This window comes from Labrus mixtus, chromosome 9 (genome assembly GCF_963584025.1).
Source record: "Labrus mixtus chromosome 9, fLabMix1.1, whole genome shotgun sequence".
Lineage (NCBI taxonomy): Eukaryota > Metazoa > Chordata > Actinopteri > Labriformes > Labridae > Labrus > Labrus mixtus.
This window is the reverse complement of record NC_083620.1, coordinates 21420834-21446631: the sequence shown is the minus strand read 5'-3', so window position 1 is coordinate 21446631 and position 25798 is coordinate 21420834. Positions and strand designations below refer to the sequence as shown.

At 39.9% G+C, this 25798-nt stretch overlaps 2 protein-coding genes across 3 annotated transcripts in view; both read left to right on the top strand.

The window, feature by feature from the left end:
• Positions 1-3995: 3995 nt before the first annotated feature.
• LOC132979885 (late histone H2A.2.2-like) lies at positions 3996-4745 on the top strand. Its single transcript, XM_061045717.1, has 2 exons — positions 3996-4104; positions 4270-4745. The coding sequence occupies exon 2, from the start codon at positions 4277-4279 to the stop codon at positions 4691-4693; it is 417 nt and encodes a 138-aa protein (XP_060901700.1). The 5' UTR covers positions 3996-4104; positions 4270-4276; the 3' UTR covers positions 4694-4745.
• A 909-nt stretch (positions 4746-5654) lies between these two features.
• The window catches only part of ppp1r37 (protein phosphatase 1, regulatory subunit 37), a 39383-nt gene continuing 19239 nt past the window's right edge, over positions 5655-25798 (top strand). For both annotated transcript variants that reach the window (XM_061046874.1, XM_061046875.1), the window contains exons 1-2: positions 5655-7489; positions 23384-23481. In XM_061046874.1, coding sequence (XP_060902857.1) covers positions 6739-7489; positions 23384-23481 — 849 coding nt within the window. In that variant the 5' untranslated portion in view covers positions 5655-6738. The remainder of the gene's footprint in view (positions 7490-23383; positions 23482-25798) is intronic.

Here is a 25798-nt window from a genome sequence, read left to right as displayed (position 1 = left end):
CAATACTGTAGGAGGCCTCGTCCCAGCAGCAGAAGCCCAGGCACTCGAGTAGACGTAGCTCCCCCGACCTTCAGAGAGGTGATCTGGCACTGCTACCACCCGAAGTCCCTGTCGGCCAGCAACCACCGTCGGAATGTATCGTCCCAACAACCACACGACGCCCAGCCACCCCCATCGGACTATGTCTCCCCTTCAACCACCGCCGTCCTCATTCATGCACGGCCTGCTGCAACCTCCACCTCAGCGGTAAGGAAATGTGGACAACAGGAACGCAACAAATACAAAAGAAGAAATCCTGCCTCGAGCGCCTTGAGGTAACACTTGTTGTGACATGATTGGTTGGTTGGTTGGTTGGTTGGTTGGTTGGTTGGTTGATTGGTTGGTTGGTTGATTGATTGATTGATTGATTGATTGATTGATTGATTGATTGATAGGTGGAGATAGCATTTGCCATGCAGCTACAGCCTTCGTTGTGTGTCATGACACCTCTTCAGATACCAGTGGTGAGGACAGGTTTAGAGTCTATAGTTTACATCACTTGAATGTCATTTCTTAAATCACATTGGTGAAAGTGGAGTTACTTGATATAAGCTAATACCCAATGCTCTAGAGATCACACACAGAGAAAGAAAAACTGGGCCATCTCACAAGACATTTCTTATCTTGTGCCACTCAGCAAGAAAGCTTTGGCAAACACACAGAGCACATGTAACGCTTGTTGTACTTTGGCTTTGGAAGAAGCTCAGTTGGTCGAGCAGGAGCCCCATCTACTGAGGCGAAGGTCCTCGTCACACTGCTTGCAGGCTTGATTCTGATGTGAATTGGTTCATGTCAACCTCCACTCTCTCTCCCCACATTTATCACTCGATATATGTCCTATCCAGTAAAATAAACCAAATCATAAAGTGTTGTTTTTGTCTTGTTCTGTGCATTTGTATTGGAGAATCTTGTATCCGTGGTACCTTGGCCTGTATTATCTTCCTACCTGGATGACTCTGACTGTGGGCCTTGATGTGAAAATAAACAACTATCATTCTGGTTTCTGAATTTGGGTTCTGCCCCTGCCTCATACACTCACAAACTTTAATCTATTTTCCCATGTATGTGGATTATCATTACCCACAACCTACTTGTGGGGGGGGGGGATAACTTATCTGCTTTCTCCATCAAGAGTTTAGAAAAGATTCATAGTACATTATACTGTACACTGATAAATGTTGATTTGAAGGCTAAGAAAGAGTGAAAAAGAAGACCACTAAATCTGAGAATAACGTTTCAAGATACTGATGATATGATACAAGTACTACAGGTGTTCTCCAGCTTTTCTCCACATCACAGCAGTGTGTTGGTTGATCAGGAGGTTTTTGAAAAGAAACAGGTAGGCTATAAAAACATGGGTATTATGCCTTTACGTTTTTATTTCCCAAAATGTAAAATAAAAGCTAAGAATGAACTCAGGTTATGTTAAACATAAAATACAGCACAAGAATTGACTCAGAGCATAACGTGAGACCTTGTCTTGGAGTTGTTTCTTGTTTATTCAATAGGAGGCTGTTGCAGAAGAACTTATGGAAAAACAATCACAGCTTCACAGGCCTTCTTTTCAGGAGGCGTCACACCTCAAGCACCTGAGGATCCGGAGACCTCAGCACACTGGGCTGCACTGTGGGTGTCCATGAGGTTTCATTATCAAAGAAGATCTTGACTCACCCTCCGATTACCGTGCAGACAGATCCCATTAAAAGTCTCTTTATTAACTTCAGATTGCAAGCTGGGCAAGATGCATGCAACACATTTTCTCTGCTGTCAAGCACCATAAGAGGCTAATGTTGCTGTCTTCTTGAAAATTTATGAAAGCCAGGTAATTGGTTTGTGAAGAATGGGCTATTATTGTTTGAAACAGATTAACAGCATCAAAGAATAATTAGATTTTTTTATTTTGAGTTGGGTCATGCACGCCCTTTGAAAATTGCTCGTAATTCAAAATGGAACACCAATCTTTTCCCGTAAAAAGCATTACTCTTGTCGTACAACTGGTCTGCATGTCTGAAAGAAGTCATTGACCCCTGAGTTTGATTCATGTAGAAGATGAATCGCTTTCTGTAAAACAGGCACAATCTCCTGTAGTCTCCATAAAGCCGAGGAAAGTGGAAAAACTAGCAGTCAAAGTAACAGCGCTATCCGCCTTAAGGCCACGTCTTCAAATGTATTACTGCTCAGAGAAAAGAGAACGAGGTGTCTCAGTGTCAGCTAAAGACAGCAAGACGCTCTTCGTCACTAACCTGTCCATGTCTCTGATGCAAAGAACTAGCTGTCAATTAATTTTGACAAAGATATAATACAACTGACTGTGATTTTGCACAGCAGACATGAGAGAAGTTTTCATGCTTTGATGTCTGGTTTTGCCTTCAACCTGTGAGTTTAATCGTATACTTGGATCAATTGGTCGCTTCCTCCGCTCCCCTTTCATCTCCTCTCCTAACTCGGCAGCAGACTGCAAACTTCAGTGTTAGTAGCTACTGTTGCTAATAAATACAGAGTGCCTTCAATCTTTATCCAGATGAAGACTCCCAGGAGAACTACACAAAAAAACAAATGGCTTGTTTCAATGATGACAACTTGCATGATGAAAAACTACATCTTACAGTGATCCAGTCTCCACTGAGTGCAAATAAATTGTGTTAGGTAACCAATGCGTGCACTGGCTTTATGCTTCTACTTTCTTGAAAGCCCAGCCGCAGAGATGTGCACTGGGAGCCGCTTTGTGACAGCTGGTGAGTCCCATACTGTCCTCCTCGTGTCGGGAAGGATGTTGAGAGGTTGAACAGAATCACATCCAATCTGGCCAAGGACGACCTGCTGGGAAGGTCCCTGCTTAATTTGTCTCCCCGCTGCTCTGCAATTGGCCCTTTGCCATATTTTAAAGTGAATCCAAACAGTCAAAATGTCTCTGTCTCCCCTCCATCCTATTGGAGAAGGCAAAAAAGCAACAAAGGACGAATATGGTAGACTTCGACTTGAAAATGAGGTTATCATTTAAGCAAAAATAAACAGATAAAATATGTTTAAAACAGGTGGCTGACGTTGCTTTCAGAGTGATGTTAAGATATGTAAATTAAAAAGCACAGACCTCGAAAAACGATTGTATGAAACGTGGGCTAAAGGGGGATAAAGTAATGACGACATAAAAACTGTTTCCCTTCATGGGCCTGAGTGTGTTCTACTGCAACAGAATGATGCTTGTACACTAAGGTAAAGGAGATGAGTCATCAATACCCCACCCACCCCACCCCAAAAACAGTAAGCACAGCAGGCACGGAGGGAGACAGACACAGTTAAGCACCTCATCATAAACTGAAGGATCATGACACCGTTAAGTGTGGTTTGATAAGTGCTCCATCATTAAAAGTAAGTCGTTAGAGTAAAATACAAAATAAGGTCAAACTGCATCAAGGAGTGTGTTAAATCTAAGGTCTGTGCTGCCATCTGGTGGTGGAGTTGAACAGCACATTTTGGAATACCAACATTAAAAGATGGAATTTATGGAAATATTTTACATTTTATAGTTATTTACTCAGTCGCATCTGTTGCTTAAATGTTATATATTATAAGCAGCATATGGATGCGTTTAATAGGACAAAAAGTATGCAGTATAAAGTAGCATTAAAAGTAAAATACTAAAGTAAAAGTATCCCATAATTAAGAATGGTATAATGTTCTAAGTTACATAAAACACCTGCATATTATCCATGCAAATTTGCAACTATTATTGAAATTTCAATTTTTGAAGTTTCTGGCCTGTAATCTTTGATTGATTGAGATGTTAGACTGTCTAAATTTCATTGACCCCCTCAATTTAATTTGTAGTCTCTCTTCACCATTCCATTTTAATTAAGTGTCCTGTCACCACTCGCAGTGTGAAATTCACCTTACCTATTCCAAGGTGTGTGATCATTGGCTAATTGCAGTAATCACGGTAATTCAGTGAAGAAGAGGAGCCAGGTGTGAGCAATCACCAAATGACCGCCTGAATGATATAAAAGCAGAGATCTGGTGTTTCAGTGAGAAGCTGTGGTCCTGACTTGGAAGAAGTGTAGAATACTGGTGAGTTGGAGACGGTGAACTTTGATGTGGTTTTTCCCTTGACAGGAGGAGAGCTGTGTGCAACAATTTTGATTGACGTTGGAAAAGGCCTTATAACTTTTTGTGAGGGGGGGGGTAAATGTTCTTTACTATGTAATCAGTACTGAATTGTTTCTCTTTACTTAGATCAAAGATGTCTGGACGTGGGAAGAAAGTTGCACCCAAAGAAAAAACCTCAACGTCCCGGTCTTCCAGGGCAGGGATCACTTTCCCTGTAGGCCGCATTCACAGGCTGCTGAAAAAAGGACACTATGCAAACAGGATTGGCAATGGCGCTGCAGTGTACCTGGGTGCTGTCATGGAGTATCTCACCGCTGAAATCCTGGAACTGGCAGGAAACGCCTGCCGTGACAACAAGAAGCAACGTATCGCCCCCCGGCACATCTTGCTGGCAGTGAAAAATGACGAAGAGCTCAACAAACTGCTGGCAGGGGTCACGATCTCAGAGGGTGGTGTCATCCCAAACATCCAAGCAACCCTTCTCCCCAAAAAGACCAAGGCACCCAAGGATGATGTCACAGCTAAAGATGTCCAGTCTCAAGAGTTTTAACATTAAACGTGTTCTGCAAATGTTATCATAATAAAATGTTTATTCTTTTAAAGCGTGTATTATTTAGCATGGCACTTGTGTCCCTGGGGTTGGGAACCTTTACTTCAAGGGACCCACATAGCTCAGCATAAGTGCTTCACTTCCTCTTTAAAGGGCCATTGCTTTCTGAACATAAAAAGGTTATCTGGTATGTTCTCAAACACACGTCCCTCAATTCTGCAGGTGTTGCGTTGTAAAAACCACTGGATGCAATTCCAACTGAGGCCTAACTAATTTAGCTTTACTACATGCGTGTTTTACTGTAGGCTATATACTAAATGTTTTTTAGTTAGGTGTGTCCTTTCTTACTGACGCAAATGTAGGTGTAGACAAAAGAGTAAGGACAACACAGTTGATGCTGCTCAAGTAGTCAAATCAGGACTGTCCAGTAATAAATCAATGTAAATTAGACTAATTACCCAAAGGCTGTGTTCAGTGTAAGTCTGTCACAGCAGAAAAACAAGGTGACACACTTGAATATATAGTAAAAGTTAAATTATAGAAACTTTTTTTGTCTTGCTCTTAATGGCATACTGGGAAACTTTAATTGCTGAGAGCATGTTTCCTATTAAAATTAGAACATGCGTTGAAAGTAAGTTTCCTCGTTGTGTAAATCAGTGTAGTGATGAAACATACAACAGAAAAACTCAAAGTACTTGGGTCTTTTCAGATTCAGATTTTTTTTTTTTTTTTTTTAATTTTCAAAATCCAAAACAAAAAAACGCCAACCAGAATTTACATTTTCATTTCATATTTTTCGAGTTGAAGGATAAAAAAAAAAAATCAAATCAAGCAACACACGATAGGTTATTTAATCCACGGTGTGCTGTAAAGTAATGTCTTGTATTCGCTTCTTCGCAACCTTCTGTAACACTGCGCGTGCTGAACGTGCCCCTGTGGGTAACGACGTGCTGACGTAAGACGTGTGAACAACAAACAGTTGTCGGACTTCAAGCTAGCGAATGGTAAGGCTAGACAAAAACAGGTTCAGGGTACATCCACCGGATAGGGATCTACATTTGAGAGCTGAGTGGCTGCTATACCTTCATAATCTCATATTAATCCACCGTATCAGCGCCGAGCAGGTGTTAGCTCCGGGGACGGTTCATTGGCGCTAACACTAGCCTCTGAATCATCGACTGTGACGCCTCTGTCTGTGTGTGTGTGTGTGTGTGTGTTTTTTTTTGTTTTTTTTTCTGGCTGTCGCTGGTCGAGGGGTTTGTGATGCGAGGGTGAGAAAAAGAGCAACAGCCGGAGAATATTTTTTTTTGCTCGACGCAGAAGAATGGACTTTGTTGGGGAGAAACAGACGGACACACGCAGAGCAGCAGACACACGACCTTATTCCACGGGCCTGGACGACATTGTTGGGCAACAACTTTAGCAACCTAGCCTACGTTCGCTCGGTCAAAATACATGCAGCTGAATTAGCTCGGTGTCGGGACAGTAAGCTCAGTTTTGCTAGCGTAATGGAGGCACCCTGAATGACTTGTTCGTTTCAATTGACTGTTGCTGTTACTCTTAAACACTGTTGGCAATGTGCTGACGGTCTGTCTGTTCACACTTGAAGAAGAAGAAGAAGAAGAAGAGGACACGGTTGGTAAAAAAAAAGAAAAAAAAAAGAGGTGGTTGCCTTGTCTTGACTGATGTTGAAAAAGTATCCCTGGTTCAGCATTAAAAATGTTACTGAAGCAATAACTTTTTCGCATGTGTATCACACATTCCTTGTTTTGAAAGTGTGTTTAATTGCACTTTAACAAGATTACTTTTATTTCAGGAGTTGAATCACCCCCCCTCTTCATTTAGTCAAAATACAGTTTGTGATTGCACTTAAATATCATTCAGTCTGTAAGGGCACTGATAGATGCCCTTCTACGTAAATTGTTCAAAGACTTAGATCTGAGACAAACTTATCCATGTCTGTTGGTTCCTAGTTACTGTTTAACTCATTATCAAGGCTGTCTGGCACAGTAAAGACTGAGTTTTTTTTTGCTGGAAATGAAAACATGAATATCGAAGAGCAGTGTCTAGATTTGTGCAATGTGAAGACAAAGAGCAATGTGGATGATGATGATCACAACACTACTAACAACACAGAGGGGGTCACACCCCGAATATCTGAACTGATGACGGACAGCAACATAGAAATACAAAACATTGTTCCCACAGATGCCTCTGAAACGTACCTGATGCCTCAGCTCACTGACAACCTTCAGGCGGCCGAGGAGGATAACCACCAGGCTCAAGATGCGCTGGAAATTGATGAGGTTAATGGGAATACAAAGGGAAGTGACAAAGACACTCCTGCAGTAGTGAATCCCACTGACTTAATCATTTCTAATGATGAGCAGCACAAGGACAATATTGAAGTTGAGACCATACAAGAAGTAAAGGATGCCAGGCTGGCTGAGTTTGTTGAGGAAGGGGATGATGGCGGGGACATGGACATAGGTGTGGATCTTAGTCTCGATGAGAGTGGGGTGCTGGAGGCTGAATTGACAAACACATCACTCTCAGACACTACTTTAGACTCAGAGTCCAAGTCTCAGGATGTCCCAGCTGGAAGCACAGCAGAGAGCCCATCAGAAGGGAACCAGACTAGCAGCACAGAAGCTGCCCCGACAGACCAAGCTGGACTGTACCCCACTGTGGAGGAGGGGGATGACAAACACAAACCAAGTGGCAAAAGGGTGACGTTTCCTTCAGATGAGGATATAGTGTCTGGTGCGGTGGAGCCCAAGGACCCCTGGAGACATGGTAATGTATTTCTCTCACATTCATGTGTGAATTACATTCTATTTATTGTCTATTTTACTAGTTTGTGCATGTCATTTTAATACTGTTTGCCAGGATTTACTCTCCAAGGACCTTTTGCAGCATCTATATCAAGCTCCAAATCTAAAGAGCTTTCACTCTTGTTGAAAGGTTATATGCCATGTTGAGTACAGCGTACAGTAGCTCTTGTGTCGTCAGTAAAAACGTGATTGTTCGGAAGGATATTTACGGTGATACATGAGAGGTGTGTCTCTGAGAGGAATGTTCTTTTGTGTCTTTCTTCAAAGCCCATCATCTCATTAATATTAGCACCACAGTCAGTTTAGTCCTCAGGCAGCACCTCTTCACCCGCCCCTTTTTCAAACAGAAGTTCATTTCTTGTTTTGAATAGTGAAATAACTTACATAAAACCTTAGTCTTGTTTTCCCCTAAACAGCTAAATATCTCAATATGGTCCCAGGCCGGTGTTTGCCATTTTGTGATCCCACCACTCCTTGAGGTGTGCCGCTGGGTTCCTGTTTGTTCAGTGAAAAACACGTCTAAAGGAAGCTCATGCAGGATAGTGCTCAGCCTTTACTGTGTTTATACAAGGAACCAGATCTTAGAACGAAATGAGACATCAGTTTTCCACCTTCATGCTTTAATGAATGTCTTTTATTTTAAATCAGAATCAAGTTATTTTTTTTGTTCCCAAAAAAGTAGACATAGTGTTACAGCAGGAAAAAACAGACCAGGGTCACTTACTATGCTTCTATTCCTTTTACTTGGAGATCAAATCAACTTTGTCTTTGCTTTGTGTTGACCAATAGAGTGAACTGAAATTAATATCTTTTCAATAAGTGCTTTTTTATTCATTTATTTATTTGCCATTGCCAAGAATCAGTGTTCAGACTGTAAGTATTCTAACGGTTGTGTTTGTCTGGTTTGATTCTTATTAGATCTATTATTTGATGTTACCAACTTTATCTTTTTTATTCACTGTTCCTCTTTTTAACACACTAGTTCCACTTAGGCAGAGTTTTTCAGCTGTTGTGGTAGTTTCTTGCTTATTTCTTCTTTTTTTTTAGAAGCTACACTCCTCTTTCTTAGGTTGGCAATGGACATTATTTGTCCATTGCTGGAGGTGTTTGCTCACAGTACTGTGACGGCCGATGACATAGTTACACAGTAAACTTCTGTCTGAGAATATGTGATATTTCCTTGTTCTTTTGACCGTACATCTGGCCCTGTGGTTTCAGTGTCCATGTGACTCTTGCTGTTCCAAGGTTAAGCCAGTGTGTGTTTTTTTTCCCACAATCTAGCCTATAAAACTACAAATGTAGGCCAGGCCAAGGCAAGGGTCAGTGATGGGGGAGGGGGCATAAAAAGAAGTAGCATGCCATCAAGCTTGATATGCATGAACAGTGCTGTCTCATAATCTCCTTTATTACATGTTTGTGATTGGTCAGACTGACACTTGGAAAGATCCCATCCTCATCCATCCATTCATGTTGACTCGGTGTAATCGTAATGGATCTTCTACTGACTCGGTATCATGTAACTTTTGTAGCAGTCATGCCCCTTACTTCCTTTAACCAAACCCTGTTGATTTTTCAAATGGTTCTATATCTGCATACCCTGCCTCTGCTGTGTACATGCCAGGTGACTACTCTGATAGTAACATGCACATGAAATATCTTTAGCCAGACTAGATGGGGGCAAAGTCGAGCAGTAAGGGCCGGTTAGCCAAGATTTCAAGGACCTTATGAAACAGCTGGCACATGAAACAGTCAAGCATCTAGATGACTGTATTGTTGGCTCAGATTCTTCATCACAACACATTTATCATGTAGTTTATTTATGTTCCAAAGGTCCAAGTGATTGTGTCAAGAGGGGGACAGACAGTGGACAATGGAGGAATTCATAACATGATTAATGTTTTGTTTTAATGGTAGTGAGTGAAGATATAATTCTTTGGCACATTATTCAGAAACACTTTACTCTTAATAATTTGGATGAATATAGTCATATAGTTCCAAAGTCTCCAAATGAGATATACTTTTTCATTCTCATTGGGGTTTTTGTGTGTGAACGCTTGCTTCTAGAGTGCTGAGTTTTCAACCAATGAAACAGTTTTTTGAGTAAAGTGAACTGCTCTGAAGAAAACTAAAGCAAGTCAAGTCAGTTTAACATGGCCCCAATGACAAACTCCAAAATCCAATGTGGCAGCGGATTTGTCCCCTTGAAATGAAGTTGATTGAATATTTACTTACTTACTTATATTTGTCTTCAGACCACTCATACAGCTTTACACTGCATGCCATCTTACAGTTCACACAATCACACAGATGCACAGTTGGTACAGCTGCTGGGAGCAAATTGGGGCTAGTATCTTAAGATAAGATAATACTTTATTGATCCCCAGAGGGGAAATTCGGGGAAAATCTTGCACATGGACAATCAAAGTTTAATATAAAAGGCAACTGGACTTGGTTGAAGTTCTTGAAGACAGTTTGCCTCACCTAAAAATCTACTCAGCCCAGTTTCATTTTAAATGCAACTTTGCATTGCCGTGACCTGAATCCGAACCTTAAGAGGGATCCTTACCATAACAACAGGATTTTAAACCCTAAAGGTAATCAAAGGAAGAACATTTTTTTTCAAACTGATCTTCAGGGTTATGTGTTTTTGCAGGGGTGAATGTTTCAGTACAGCACATACAAGTTAAATGTTAATAAGTTGGAAAAACATGTAGTCAGCCAATTTTAATAATTTAAAGACACCTTTCCTTTTCTATTTTTCTTATTTTCTGAACCTTTACCCTTTCCATTAACATCAATATCAATTCCTTGTTCTGCGGCTGACATCTCTTTTAAGGACAGGCTCAGAGTTCATCTGAGTATGTATATTTGTGTGTATATCTGCGTTAAGTCCAGGAAATGAAATGTATTTCAATCTCCTCTCTGAGGCTCTTCGTGCTTCATTTGGTGCTCTGTGGATCCTAGATTCAGGATCCAGCCAGAGCCTTTATGTGATGAGCTAGTGTCAGGTTCTCTAGGTCCCTGTGTTATGTCATCTGTCAGAAAACATAACAGCCTGAGCTCACAGAGCCAGAAGCTTCATCCACTCACAGTTTGTGTTTCAGCTGTAAGAGAAAAGGGGATACTGGGTTGGGCTTCTGAACAAGAATATTCTTGGTGGAGTCTAGCTACCATTCAAAAGAAATCCCTGGGGTTCAGGATTGATGTGAAGCGTGTAGTGAACAATAGCAGCCTAACGGCTCCATCTCTTGGCACTCTCATTTTTTGCAGAATTAAGTGTCAGGTTTCGTGACATCAGCTGGCATATGATATTTGGGGTTTAAATTTAAACAGAAAAGACCTGAATTGCTTCTGGGAGCTTTATTTTGAAATATTATAAAGCTGAAGTAAAAGTTTAATATCAGTAAAATACTCTTAAGGGAAGTAGTAACAAATGCCAATTTTGTTCTGACTGAGACATACCATCCCTTGAACTTGCTTACCTCTCGCAGTCAGCATTTGGCGTTGCTTGGGTTTTTTCCCCCTAGGCCAGGGAAAATTCTCCATCACATCCTGAGATTCCTGTACTTCCCAACATGCTGTGTTGCTTCCCCTGCTCCTTTCCCTCCTCCTCCCAGACCGACCAATTCAGTGTAGCTCTGGCTAAAATCAGGACAGCACTCTGTCATGGAAGCATGTGCAAAGCTTTATCAGGCTTCTTAGCTATTCATTCATAAACAGTTTATATTCAGTCATGGTTGCTTGTTTGTGTTTTAGAGCAACTCTAGATAGATCATTTGCAACTCTAGATAGATCATTTGTAAAACAATTCTTCATCTGGTGTAATGTTTTAATACAACTTTCTGTAGTTGAGTAGTACTCCTTCACATTAATGACTGTTTATCCTGCAAGCCACCCAACTCTTTGGCCGACGTGCAGTTCTGTCTCTTGTCATCAGACCCAAGGCCCACTTGGCACCAGGTTGTTAGAGGCTCTCTGACCCATGAAATGTTATGTGTTGTGGCTGGGGACCAAGTTTCATACTGATAAGCAAAGCTTTCAGTTCACAGAATGGAAAACCTTGACTTCAGTTCAGCTTTTGCAAGAGTACTGGACTAATTAGACACTTGAACTTTTTTTTTTAAACAAAGCTAGAGCTGAACCAACCTCAGCATATTTGATAAACTGACCAAAAATGCTGACACTATTTCTGCAACATGCCCGTCTCATACGTTATAGGTGTGCAAATGTACTTCTTTGGAACAGACATGAGTGCAAATATTTGAGAGTTCATTCAGCCAAGTTAAGATTGTCTAAAGTCAGCTGGTAATGCCAGATGTCATTCCGATGTCATTGACGACCCATTTTCCTTGTAAAAATACAGAGACATAAAGTGAGTTTGTACTTTTACTTGGGAGAATGAAATAGAAAACAAGTCAAAAGACTTTAATGAAATAAATGTTTGTCACTGCATGTTATTCTGGTGGACTCATATTATCTGTGGTCTCTTTAGAGCCAATAAATGGGAAATGGACATGAGCCTGCCACCTACATCATACTTCAGTTTGATTTACTAAAATCCAGTATATATAACCTTGAAATGGGTAGCTCTATAATCTACCTCCCACTGCAAAGCCCTTACAGCCTAATTCAGGTTTAGTTCTCAAAACTAATTCTGTTGTTGTTTTTGTTGTTGTCCTGAATTTGGCCCACATGCTCAAAAAGACATAAACAAAGAGGTCACTTTGAAGTAAACCAAGAGACTACGGAAGTCTGTGTTTACAGATTTAAGTTTTTGTGCAGTAGAAGACAGCAAATTTGTGTGCAGATGATGGTGAGGATAAAGAAAAATGACCTTTTGTTAAAAATGGCTGGTATTTATTTATGCAGGAGTATGTGGAGTTGAGGCCAGGAGTTTCAGGATGATGATGTGAATAGCTTAAAAAATACTAATTTAATCAAAAAATTTTTTTAAAAAAAGCAAAGATCTACTACTTGTTACTTTGTTTAGACTGAGATCGTACTCCATGAAAATCAGATCACAAATTAAAGTGGTGGGAATGATTGTGGAACAGATTTCATGTGATTTGTGCTGTTTAATACTGTTAGGAAGAAAAACTGATCTGCGTCACATATAGGCAGAAAAAAAAGTTGGATTTGACCACTTTTGCCAGCAGTCTCTAAATTAAATCTCTGTCAGTATGCAAATTAATCCAAATTCATATGCATCCCAGTACATCAGCAGACTGAGCACCAGCATCCACTCAGCTGTCAAATAGCTACTCAAGTGTTGCAAAGTGAAACATGCATTTTCTGAATAAACTATAATGGTGACATTGTTTCCAAAACAAAAAAGTTTGTATAGGTTCTGAGATTTATTATCTTACCAACAATACACGCTGATAACAATATAGCCATTTTCACATATGCACTCCGGATAATATCTAGATATTTACAGGAGGACTTCTCCGGAGATTCTCCCAAACTAGCCGTTCACATATGCTCCTCACAGCGGGGGACTTGTCAGAGGGGAGGGCGCGCAGGGGATTTCCCGCCGTAAGACGTGATGTAAATAAACAAGGCGGAAGTAGCGGCCGTAGCAACAGAGTCCGCTACATGACGTTATAATGAGAATATTTGCCTTTATATCAATGCTATGTGTAATCTAATGGAATGACAACATCCACAAAAGACAGGAGAACAACATACTGACGAACAGAAAACATAATGCAGCCGTTTAATTACGTGCACGGAGATCGAAGTGATCGTGTGCAGGCACTTTAGCCGGTCACTGTATATAAACGTCATTCTCTTTCCATTGGCTGAAATTGAAAAACCTCCGGAGTATATGGCGCCGCGTTCAGACATCAGCTCACTCGGATATTCTGCGGATAAAATACTAGGGGTCTGGCCGGATAAACTCCGGGTAAAGTCTGTGCGAAAAATGCGCCTGTTTGCATTCACACATAGCCTAAAGAATCTCCGGGTAGCCAAATCTCCGGAGTTTTTCAGGAGATTTCCATATGTGTGAAAAGGGTTTATGTCTATGATACAATTCAGCCGGTCTACATCGACCTTGGTTTCACTTGTTGAGAAAGAAAGTCTGTGTATGTTTTGTGATAAACCCTCTACCATGGCATAGAAACACATGGCATGAGTATTGATGAAATAGTCAAACATACCACTCTAAGCTGGTCCGGGAGGAATTGTTTTATTTATTCATCACTCCTGATGATTTTGGAATTGGCGAATTTCAATATGACATTCGTCACAGATCGCACAAGTTAGTGTATACAGTTTATGTACAATGCAAAATGTGGTACACATTCACGGCATGAATTCAACATAGACTTGTTTTGAGATTGCAGACTCTCTAACTGTAGTTGCTGTGTCTGCAGTAATGTGTCAACAAACCTAGCATACTGCAGGTCTCTGTGTGTAAGCACTAATGTGAAGGCCAGTAGAGGACTAGTAGTGTGTTGCTGGATGTAAGTTTCCTAGGAAGCCTGGGGGGTTGCAGGTGTTGTAATTTAGTCAGATCTGGCCTCGGTCTAACCACACTGCGGTTTGTTAATTATTGATCTGGACTTGGAATAGATTACAGAGATTTTGCTCATATAATTACACTCCTGCAAAGCAGTGTGATTTCTTGAGCCACATCATTAAAGCCATCAAATTTACTTTGTTTACTTTTGACCCACTGCCCCGGGCATGCCTGTGCAGGGATGGATTGAGTTCAATTATGTAAATGGGTTAAGGGGGTAGTTAAATTTGTTATGCTCATCTATTTCTAAGCAGAAAGCTCCTGTCTAAAATATGCCCATTTCTTTCTTCCTTCTTTGTGTTTACCCGCTGCTGCTGCTGCTGCTGCTGCTGCTGCTGCTGCTGCTGCTGCTGCTGCTGCTGCTGCTGTCTTGTCATGCAGACTGGTAGGGGCAAACAGCAGCAGTGACACAGTCCCTGCCTTTTTGCCCCACCTCTGACCAGCCAGGCAGTCAGCTGTCATGTGTGAATGACGCTGCTGTCACCATCCACAGCACGGCTGTGTGAAATGGCAGGGAGTGAGACTGGGAGAGGGGGCTATTTTGAACACTGGCACTTGAATGTTAAGTAGGAGATGGCAACACTTCTGTGTTCCACCTCAAACATACTCAAATCTATCTCTGGAAGTGTGCCCACAGGCTTTGCATGTTATTGCATACATCGGTGTCGTCCTGTGAACCCTGTCACCTCAAAAGATTTACATGTTTTCACTTAGTCTACATCCAAATTACACCAACTTAATTTCAAAATGCTGTTAACTTGTAAAAAGTGTGTCTACTCCAGTGTTGTCAAGCAGATCTCAAAGCATGCTGAAATGCTATCAACAACTTGCTCCTTTTGGTTTGGTTGAATTAAAACAGCTGGCTGTAAATTAAACAGCTGTCATCTTTTGTCCTCCTCATTTCTATCAATGAGGGGGGACAAAATAAACGAGAGGCCTGTTCTGTTTTTATGATATGATTCAGTTCAATGATACCACAGAATACCTCCTCAAAATTGACTTGACAGTTGAATCAACCTTTTTGTTATCAGATTTATCCTGAGACAATATTCAAAAGGCAACATTTCTGGGTGTGTACATAATTGCACAATTTAAAAACAAAATCATGGTAAAGTACCCTAACAGCATAATGGAGCAAACATAACTTAGACTTGGATATATTCTGTAAATGGATTTAAATACTGCTGAAAACATTGTTCCCCCAGATAAACAGTGTCAACACCTGGCCTCCATAAGTCTATAGTGTGCTTTGTTTCAAATCATTTCTTTCGAAGAAACTTTTTTTTTTTTTCTAACCCCAGCTGTAAGGAATTTCACCTTGAAGCGTGTTACCTGTCAACGCTGGTTTCTCGGCTGTTGCCTTTTATTAAAGACTCAGAAACCTGATGAATGATGTTTAAATCATCATTTTAAGGTGACTTTTTTTGTAACTAAGGACCTCATGCTTCCTGTTGTTACATAATACATTTTCCATCATGTCAAATATGCAAATCCTTCCAGAGAATTGGTCATCACTTGTTGTTATGGATTAGTATTACCTGCTAGGATGGTGTTGTAATGTAACTTAATATTGTTCTGGGCTTAAACCAGATGGGTTCAGACAAAAATGTATGTGTTTATTATTTGTTAGTAGCTATACACCCGACTGTGTGTAGATCAGTCAGAACAGACGTTATTTGAGACATTATTTCAGGTCGTACATTTTCAGTGGAATCCTTGTTTTATGCCAAGTCTGTCAGTGTCTGTCTGACTATGCAAAAAAGTGCCCCATCTTCCTACACACATGCAAAAACTTGCCTTTGCTCATCTTCCCCTCTTTTTTGGTGTGGGGGGAGGGTGAAGAGCCTGTACAATCTGTTTTCTCCCTGTTTCAGCAGGACTAGGAATAAGAGTGAGTGACGAAGGTAAAAAAAATATGGCGAGGCCAAAGCAGATAAACAGACGGTTTGAAAAAAAAACTGCCTGGTGAGGTTTGAATGCCATATAACAATTCAGATAACTGTTCTCTTGGTTTTGTGCAGTACATCATCACCATGTAGAATATGTTGAGCAGGAGATGGTATTGGATGATTTTCTGGTAAGATAGTGTTTAGCTACATTCATCAGGGTCTTAGGACAACATGCTTCAAGGAAATTGAGGTGCCAGCTCTTTTCAGCACCTCTAAAGCTAATATTCACATTTTTACAAGCCCAACGGATTTGGCCTGAACATTAAGGGTTTTCAATTTCATGACCACATTGTAAGGGTCTTGACATGTTCTTCTGTGTTTTTGAGCTATAAAAGCTCTTTGAAGTAGTTTGGAGAAAGTTGCCCAATTTATTGGTAAATTACAATAGATAATAATCATATTGCAGGTCATGTTGCCTTTTGCAGTAACAGGCCAGGCAGAAATCTGTGGAAACAAATAACTTCCAAGTCCCTTACAACCATCACAGGCATATTTATTTCTAATTATATTTGAATTAAACCATACAAACAAAGGGACATGCTACATGTGTACTACCTGTACCTGCTAAGTTTATTTTTTTAATTGTATACTTTGTTAAGCATTCAACTGCTTGTGGTTCTAACTTTAAAGATGACCTCTTTGAACATTGAATGTTGTTTTTACTTAGTTCATGTGGATTTGGCTTAGACTGACGTTGTGTTGATTATTTCTTTACAGAACAAAATATATCTATATTTCATGTATTGCCATTCAGCTAAAAAAAAAAAATCAAGATATGATTTTTGGCCCGCCCAGCCTTTTGATAATTGTCAATGCTCTGTCCCAATTCAACACGTACAGTGCGACTACTTGGGTCTGCTTGACAATGCCATTGTACAATGGGAGCACATAATCTGTGGGTCCTGAACAATTCACAGTCTGAGTTGAGATTTCACCACCACATTTAATCATACACTGTATCCCAAGCCTTGCACAACCTTAAAAGAATTACACATTTTGTTAAGTAAGCACCACAGCTTTGAGTATTGCTGATGTACTTGCTGGACTACAGAGCGTATCAGGACATGTATTTTTGAAGTTTAGGGGAATTGATGTTAAAATCCTACAACCGTAGTGTAGTTTGTTAGTTAGTTAACCATTACCTGTTAAGTTTTAGTTATAATCATCTCTCCAAATATCATAGAAATTTAGAAAATGTGTTTGCTTTATACCTGCAATAATTGAACATTGTTGCTGTTTATCAAGTGCACCAGGGACGTTGCTGTTTCGATGATACCTGGGTGGGTTGGGGTACAAAAGCGCTCCATCCCTGCAGTTCTCTATGGAGCCTTTTGTGGGGATGCTAAAAGTTGTAACAACTATTCATCAACAGTCCAAGCAGTTGTCACAGTAAGACTAGCTCAAACTCAGTCTGGTTCTTTAGCCCACACTTACTGTTGGGACTCTGTGGGTCGATTTGTGTTCTGACCTTTTGTGGGTGGCTCAGGAGGCTTTGACTGCATCACTGGTATGATGTGCAGCTGCAAAGAGGAAAGAACGTCTTGTATTTTGTAGCTGCAGTAACAAACAATGCATTATTTATGATCAGTTGTCACAATTGCACAGCAGGAAGTTAGTATGAGCATTATATATAACAAATATAACACAGTGTTACATTAGCAACACATTATTATAATTAGTTCACAGCTGATTGCTTGTCTTCTACTTTACACTTGTCAAGAAAATATTGTGAATCAGAAATGAGGAGGCAATCTGTGTCTATCAGAAGGTCTGGCATGAAAATGGCATTTGGCCAAAAAACATTTAACTCAGCTTTGTAGGAAGTTTTTCTTGCTGAAGTTTTAAGCAAGTTGTTATGAAACATTACCTACTAGATCTGTTTTTCCCTTAACATTATCATTTCAGGGTAAGACAAGTTCATAATTATGCTTAACACCTTTTAAACTCTAAACTTTACCAATAACAATATCATACTGCACCTGATACATGTACATATGTTTTATTTGGTAGCAAGATGAAGGTTAGGTTATGCTTAAAAAATGAATTAGTTTACAATTTGTTGTCTCACCCTGTTGGAAGGTAACACTCTTTACCTGAATTGCGTGGCCACAAAGGAATGAAAGCTAACTTTCATTGAGGATGAGGAGGTGAAGAAGTTGTGTACAGAATGAAAAAGAAAGCATGAGAAATAAGGTTATTTTTGTTTTTGTATCTGTTAAGTTAACAGGGACACAGGCAATGAACATTCCTTCATACAGTATAGGTTTCTAGCCGTGGCTAATGTGCAACCCCTGTCCCTGCGACTAAGGTAGCTAGTTCAAACCTTTGACCAAAAGTCACAAGAAGAAGGATGCAGTCAACCTGATCTGACAGGTTTGAGGGATGTGTTTTTCCTACCTTTACAAATAATGACCTGCCCAACAAAACCCTTTCCAAAGCCTTGTTCATACCAGCGCCTTGAAATCTCTACTGATATCAAATTAAAAAAGAATTATAAAATAAATGAATGAATAACAATATTCTGAGAGCTGTATGACAGACAAAATATGATTGGAAAAAACAGGAAGTCTAAATGTTCTGTTGCAAGTGTAACGGTAAAGTCATCACAAAGTTGAACTGACTGGATTGTTGTTACATTTCAGATCAAATTAGTTAAATAACTCAAATTCCCAGTGCAGATTTGAAATGTGATTTACATAAGTTATGCTGTCATGTCTTGATATTGATTGATTCTAAACTCAGGTCATTTGATGTGTACTGCTCTGATGACTGCCTGCTATTGTTGGAGTAAAATGTCATGGTAATATTTCACTGACAACCTTGACCTCACCTGCTGCTTTTATAGCTCAAGTTCAATGAAGGTGTGGAAGGGCCTAGCAGGTTGACTGCTCTAATTCAATGTCTAACTGAAAAAGTATTGTTTTCTTTAAGGAGCTTTGGCTTTGGCATACTGTCAGTTCAGCTCTGTCATCTCAACATACATGTCTGCACTTGCCATAGCTCTGCCAGTTGTTCAGCTAAAGTAATAGATTTATAATTAATGGCAGGTAAAGCTCCCTTGTTGCCTTCAGTTTTTCCCTCGCCCCAAGATACCAATCCAACTGGCTGTGAACTGTATAAAAGATACAAAAGAGCAGCAGTATGATACGATACATTTTAAACAGGCCTGGTTTAATGATGACCTAAGTAAAGATAAATCCACTTTCCTTACACTTGTGTTATAATCACAATCCAGTTGACAGTTTAAGGCACATCCTCCAACTTACAAGATCAAACCAGTTTGAATTCTGTCTCTCTAGTCAGGCATTGATTTCAGTTTTCCTCCTTCTGCCCATCTAGATCATGAGAAAAAGTGCATAAAGGTAGAGACAAGGAAAACGAATAAGGAAGCTAAACTTTTCATCTGATATGGATTTGTAACAGCCACTGTATTGCGAAATATTATCCATGGATGACTAAATTCCTTAACTACAGCTCACAAAATTAAAAGCTTCATCTGCCGCAGCTAGATAGTGGTCGACAGCTCATCATTATTCCAAACCATAAAGCCCACAGTGCTAAATTTACCTCTGTTGATCTGAGTCAGCAAGCTAGAAACTGTTATGGCTGCATTCAGCTTTTATTATTATTTTGCTCACAAGCTCAGCATTGCTAGCAGCAAGAGATTTAGTGTGTGTTGTTGCACTGTGGATGTTGGATAACAACAATTAACAAGACACGAGACTCGTTGTTTGTTTTTGTCAAAGTAGAGATACACTCCTTTTTGTGTGGTTTTCAGTTGTCTTCTCCCCTCTCCTCCACACCTGAAATCTCAATCCATGGTGTTTTTAAATAAGCTGTCCTTCCCTTGCCCTCTGCCTTCAGTACAACATGAAGAGCAGGTTTCTGACTATCAAAGGGATGGTCAGAGCAAAATTAAGAAATGTGTATGACTGCTCTTATTGGATTTTAAGTGTCAAAATGTTAAGTGTTTTGGGGATAATAAGCATGACAAGCAGGAGCCTGGTCGTCCATGGTCTGACTGACTTCTCATAGCGTGGATGTGTGTTGAGACCTCCTAGACTGGTTGGCAGGGCAGTGATATATTCAGAAATCAATGTATTGCCTCTCAATCAAACCTTTTTCTGCACTTCATTACCTCTCTACTTCCCCTACACTGGGTTTCAAACACGTCTTTTGAGCAGTTGTTTCCACTCCCTCTCTCCCCCTTTTTGCTCTAGCTCCTCATAGCCACTCCCTCCATGCATGTACAAGCAGTACTTGAGGCGAGTGCAATAAAACAAAGACAGAGCAAGCAAAAACACAGACAACAGCTTTAGCTCAGCTCCTAAGAAGCTAACATTTCCCGCTTCTGTTTAGCACCAAGCATTTTCTTATCTCTCTCTCTCTGTTACTGGTTTTGTTTTTTCTTTGTCCTTCTGTTATATACACTGTTCATTTGTGCCTTTAATTGAAGCTGTCTTCACTGTTTTTCAGTTGATTTTGAGCCCAGTAGTAAAATATTATCTTTCATTAATGAGAACCATGTGCTTTTAATATTCAGTTTCTGTTGCCCTCAGCTCTCCTTCTCTAATTAATGACCTACAGTATGTGTGAGAATATTGTGTACTTAGCATGGGACCCTGAACCCCACCTTTCCCTCAGGAAGTGTTTACACACACTTGCTCCACAGCAGCTCTGTACAATAACACTTTTTCAAGGACACAGTGTTCACTGGAAGCACACACTGTACTGTCACACACGCTCACATGCTAGAGACATTTATGTCTAATCCACAGGATAAAACCAGATATTTTTTCAGTAAAGAAAGCACAACTTTTATTGCGTGACATTTATTGCAGCTGCTACAGATGGTTACAGTAGGTTCATGGATGATGGTGACCCTCTTTTTGAGATCTTTTTCAATTAAAAGGTTAATTAACTCTAAAGATGCAGAGCAAAATAAAATGGTTTACCTTTAATCTTCTAGAAAAATCTTGTAAGAAGATTGTTGTAGCTCTCCCTTTGCTTTCTCAGCACAGAGCTCAACCCTGCTTTTGAGTCAGAGCTTACATTTCTGTCTAAGTCCATTTTGTTTCTAACTAAGACATGTAATGTTTTACAACAGAGTTGAAGCATTAACTTTTCAGACTGCAGGCAAAATGCTTTAATTATACAAATGCACATTCATACACTAATTTCCATACATAAACAGGCTTTTCTAAGACAGACCACACAATTTCATTGTTGTAAAGAACCAATCTAATATGGGCCCTTTGATGCTTCACACACAGTGTCCTTCAAATCCAGCTGGTATCTGTAAGATGGATCATTTGTTTGATTAAAAAGATGTGAAGGCAATGCAAGACCATACTTACAAACATGGACTCTGTTCTATTTTTACCAGCGTTGTTTTGTCCAAAGCAGTTGTTGGCATCAGTAACTTGTGTGTGAGGAAATTAGAAAGAGCACATTGGTCGGACAGGCCTGAAGCTCCTATACAGCATGCAGCTACAAAGAGTTTGATTCCCGGTAGCGAAACCACTGGCCTGGTCATGTGGTCAACAAAGTTGTTTGAAGGGTTAAAAGCCGAAAGAGGGTTTCCATGTGTTTTGCTTCACCAGTGATTCATACTGGTAGTCAGGCCTGAAGACAGGAGGGTGGTCCTTACTGGGAAAATGCCTAAAAAGGAAAGACATTTAAAACGTTCACATCAACAAATAATCGAGGCCTTCTTGTGATACTATCATGTTTAGTGGTCTTGAGTCTTCTACTCTTCTGATTTTTAAATTTCTAGACTACTAGAGCCTTTAATGCATAACAATTTCAACACCTACACCTGAGTATTGACTGATATCAAGTATCCCTTCAATAGTAGTAGGAGTTGTAGAAATAGAGATAGCTAACCACTAGCACCACTGTTGTTGTTTTTTATCATTACGTAGTCATTTCCCTGAAACGTGCTTACAAACAAATATGTGAAACAACATTTTTAGGCATCACCAGAGGTTAATGTTCATACTGATGGCTTTTAAGACAACTCTAAATAATGATATCTATTTGCATTAATGGCTAACGTTAAGTGAAGAAAAAGTGTGTCTAATCACAAAGCTTTTCAACAGCCATGTTTTTTATGTATCTCAAGAAAGTATGTTTGTGTATTTTTTGTTTGAGTGGGAGTAAGAATATGTATCTTCTCACTCAACATAGCAGTCATCATATATATATATTTTTTTTTTTCTAGCATTACTATTTATTTATGTACATGCACCAGGGCCTGATGTTGGACTCAAACAGTTTCTCAGGGACCGTTTGGTCTGGGCTTCAAAACAAGTAAAAGATGTCTTCTCATTGTTTTCTTGTGGCCCTGACTCACTCTTTCATTTAGTCTCCCACATGTACAGACACCAGTACTTCAGACTTACCGCAATAAGGCCTCTTGTAGTATTTTAAACCATGGTCAGTGATTATTGCATTGAGATCGTGCAGAACACAGTGGGTCAGACATGTATGGCTGCTCAACTGCCTCTTTGTTCCATGAGCAGGTTATTCTGACCTGTCTGTTAACGAATGCAGGGACGTACAGTTTAACCACAGAAACATCTCACCTTGGTGAGAGAAACAAAACTGCTGACTGCAGCACAAAACCCCATTCATACACACCAGCTCAATGTATTAGTAAAGTGAAAGGACATGTACAGGTTATGTTAGTTTTGGTTCCGTTTTCTTCATCGTTTTTCTGTCATTCTTCATTCAAGTGCCTTACTTCGTCTCTCAGCTAGAACAGTGGGTTCAAATGTTGCCCAGTCATGTGACAGGAGTTAGACCCTGCAACAGTCTGGGGTGGCAGCATTGGCTGACCGACACACACACACTAAGAACAATACCTCCTTCTTCTGACTTAAGTAGTGGAGCCCTTTGACAGGGTTACAGTTTCTGATCCTCTCTGTCAAGAGAGTGCTCCTCAAGGCAGACAAACAAACAGGTGACATAACAGAGACTCTGTCCCAGTGCTTAACTTCATCATGTTTATGCATGTGAAGAATTGTGCAGGAAAACTTTTTTATTTTATTGTATGTTACAGGATCAGAATCGATGAATATCCAGTTAAACTAAACTAATTTCAGATGCTTTGTTTGTCTGTTTTGGAAAAGTTGACTGTCAAAAGATAGCCATAGCAAAGCACTAAGCTTGCAAAATTTTGTGTTTTAAAATTATATAATCTGTCATTTTAACAATCGGAAGTATAAAAAGTAGTGAAGCTTTAAAAAAAAAAAAAAAAAAACTAAAATCTTCAGACACATTTCTAACCATATATTATATATATGTATTTACCTGTTAAAAAGTGACAGGTGTGTTCAATTATTAAAAGCAATCCTAACCTTTTGAATTTTTGTTGTTGCAGCTCAGAATGTGACGGTGGAGGAGATCCTCTCTTCCTACAAGCAGACCTGTCAGAAACTCAACTGTAAACCCATACCCAAAGTGCTCAAACAGATACAGGTGAGGTTCAAGTAAAACACAGGTAAACACACATATCAGCGTAAACACAGAGACACTCTTTTGTACCAGACCTAATTCTGACAAAATACAGTCGGTTATTTGTTTATTTGATTGAAATAGTTAAAATCATGTGCAGTCATTTAGGATAGAGAGGTGTTTCTGTTTTTGCACCTAACCTGACATGGAAAAAATAGAAACACCTGTCAGTATAACACAATACAATTCGAAAGCACCCACAAAAATTGCCCCACTGATGAATTATAAGCCCTTATCAGACTGCTGTTTCAAGGAGCAATATTTTTGCCCCTGTGACTGAAGTTTCCCTTCAATATGAATGTCTCGGAGGCGTAATGGGAGGGAGGAAGTGATCTGCTTTTACAGGGGCAAGATGGTATCAGCGTTATGGTATCGGTGAGACGGTATCGACGGAGCCAGCGGAGGAGTACAGTGCTGTGTGTGTGCACGTCTGACTGTGTGTGTTTGTGGAGATCCTGCTGTGCCGTGCTCTCTTGGCTTCTGCAACGCTGTAAGGCAAAGTGAATTCACAGAATGGTACACCAATATTACAACGACGCAAAATCAAAGTACAAAGAAGTAATGGCGGCTTAGTTACGGTGCTGTTGCTGAATGTGAAAAGATCTCAAGACTCTCCTAAACTGCTTCAGTACAAACTACACTTTAAAACCTTCATGAACTTTGGAAAATTGTTGCCACACAGTTGTTCAGATTGAATTAGGAATTGTTAGTTTTCTCTAATTAATTGAAAACAGTTTCATGTCACTTGTTTTTGTCCTTTTTCTGCCTTGCACATTTTTGCCTGTAACTCAATTTGTTTGCACATGGGAAAGGAAAATATAAATTTGATCCTTTTAAGAAGTTTCTAGGAAGAGGTACTGAATGAGAACAGTCGTTCTACTTGAAATAAGGTTATTTGCTACCTCTCGTGAGACATCTTAATCCCCTGTGAAATCCCTATGGCAGTCGAAAGCCTCTACAACCCCAGCCTGCTGAGCTCCTGCTTTCTTTCCCCTTTTTTAATACTCCAAATATAATTGATGCAATCGTCACTGCAAACAGCTTAGTCATGAAGCTGCTACCTGACATTTTTTGACAGTAAAAGCTTCATCAGGTGATAGAAATGTCACTCAAACTTTGTTTAAGCCTGCAGATCCCCCCAGAGAGACCCCAGCAAAACTGCAAGGGCATGATCCCTCAACAGCTTCATGCAAAAGAGACAGAAGCTGACTGTGGCTATCATAGTAGGATACAAAAGTAAATCCAAGCTTTGATTGGCTGATTGAAAGCAACGTGCAAATAAAAAGTATGCCAATTACAAATAAAAAAGGGTCAAGCATTTGCTTGAATCAGAAGAAAAATATAACTGAAAGACAAGTTCAAACTTAGGTCTATCAACCTGTCTATAAACAAAGACACCAAGTGTTTGTAGTTTATTTACTGAAAACTTGCCCAGTCATCAGGGAGTGAAGCCAGTGCCTCAATATTCACAATACAAAAGTCTATAAAGAAAATATACAATAACATTCAAACTTTAATTGGACAGACCAAATGTTTTTGTTTTTTTTAAATGTCAAGAAATGCTTCCTTTGATTGTAAAGTTTGGCTTTGCAACCAGGTAGTATGATTGGCTGTATCAGTGCATCCAACCCCCTGTCATATAGACCACAATTTCTACTTTACATACATTCAAAACACTCTTATGGGGTTTGACATGTTGCTGTGCTGGTAGGGCCATAAGAAGAAGGTGGAAGAGTACATGCTGTGCAAATTAAATGAAATAGCTTGAGTCAAAATAATTATATGTATCTCAGGGCTCTACTGCATTAATATATTATATTAGAAACAAGTAATGTGTGCAGCACTCAGGTGCACTGAGCAGCCAGACGCTGGATAAGCTGGCTGAGAATACTTAGGAAGTCCTGGAAGACCCAAAACTTTTATAAAAGTTCCTGTTTGAGAAGTTGGACAAAGTGTTGTTCCAAGAATTACACTGTAAACCTTTTCTTCAGATGATGAAAACACTTGACGCATGTTACTGTTGTTTTAGGGCACAACATGATGCACCATGGCATGACCCTGATCAAGGCCTCTACCAGTTTCAGTAAAAATGGAACCTTCCTGTTTCTTTTCCAAACACGAGTGATTGTTGCTCCCTGCATGGATACACATTTTTCTATCTTTTTTTTCTGCCTTCCCTTGTGGGTTAGGCAGCACAGTCATGTGTCTCATAATCTCTCTGCATAAGTAGTTCTTGAAGCCCAGTGGGGGAAGCCTGAGAGCACTTTCTATATTTCTAATG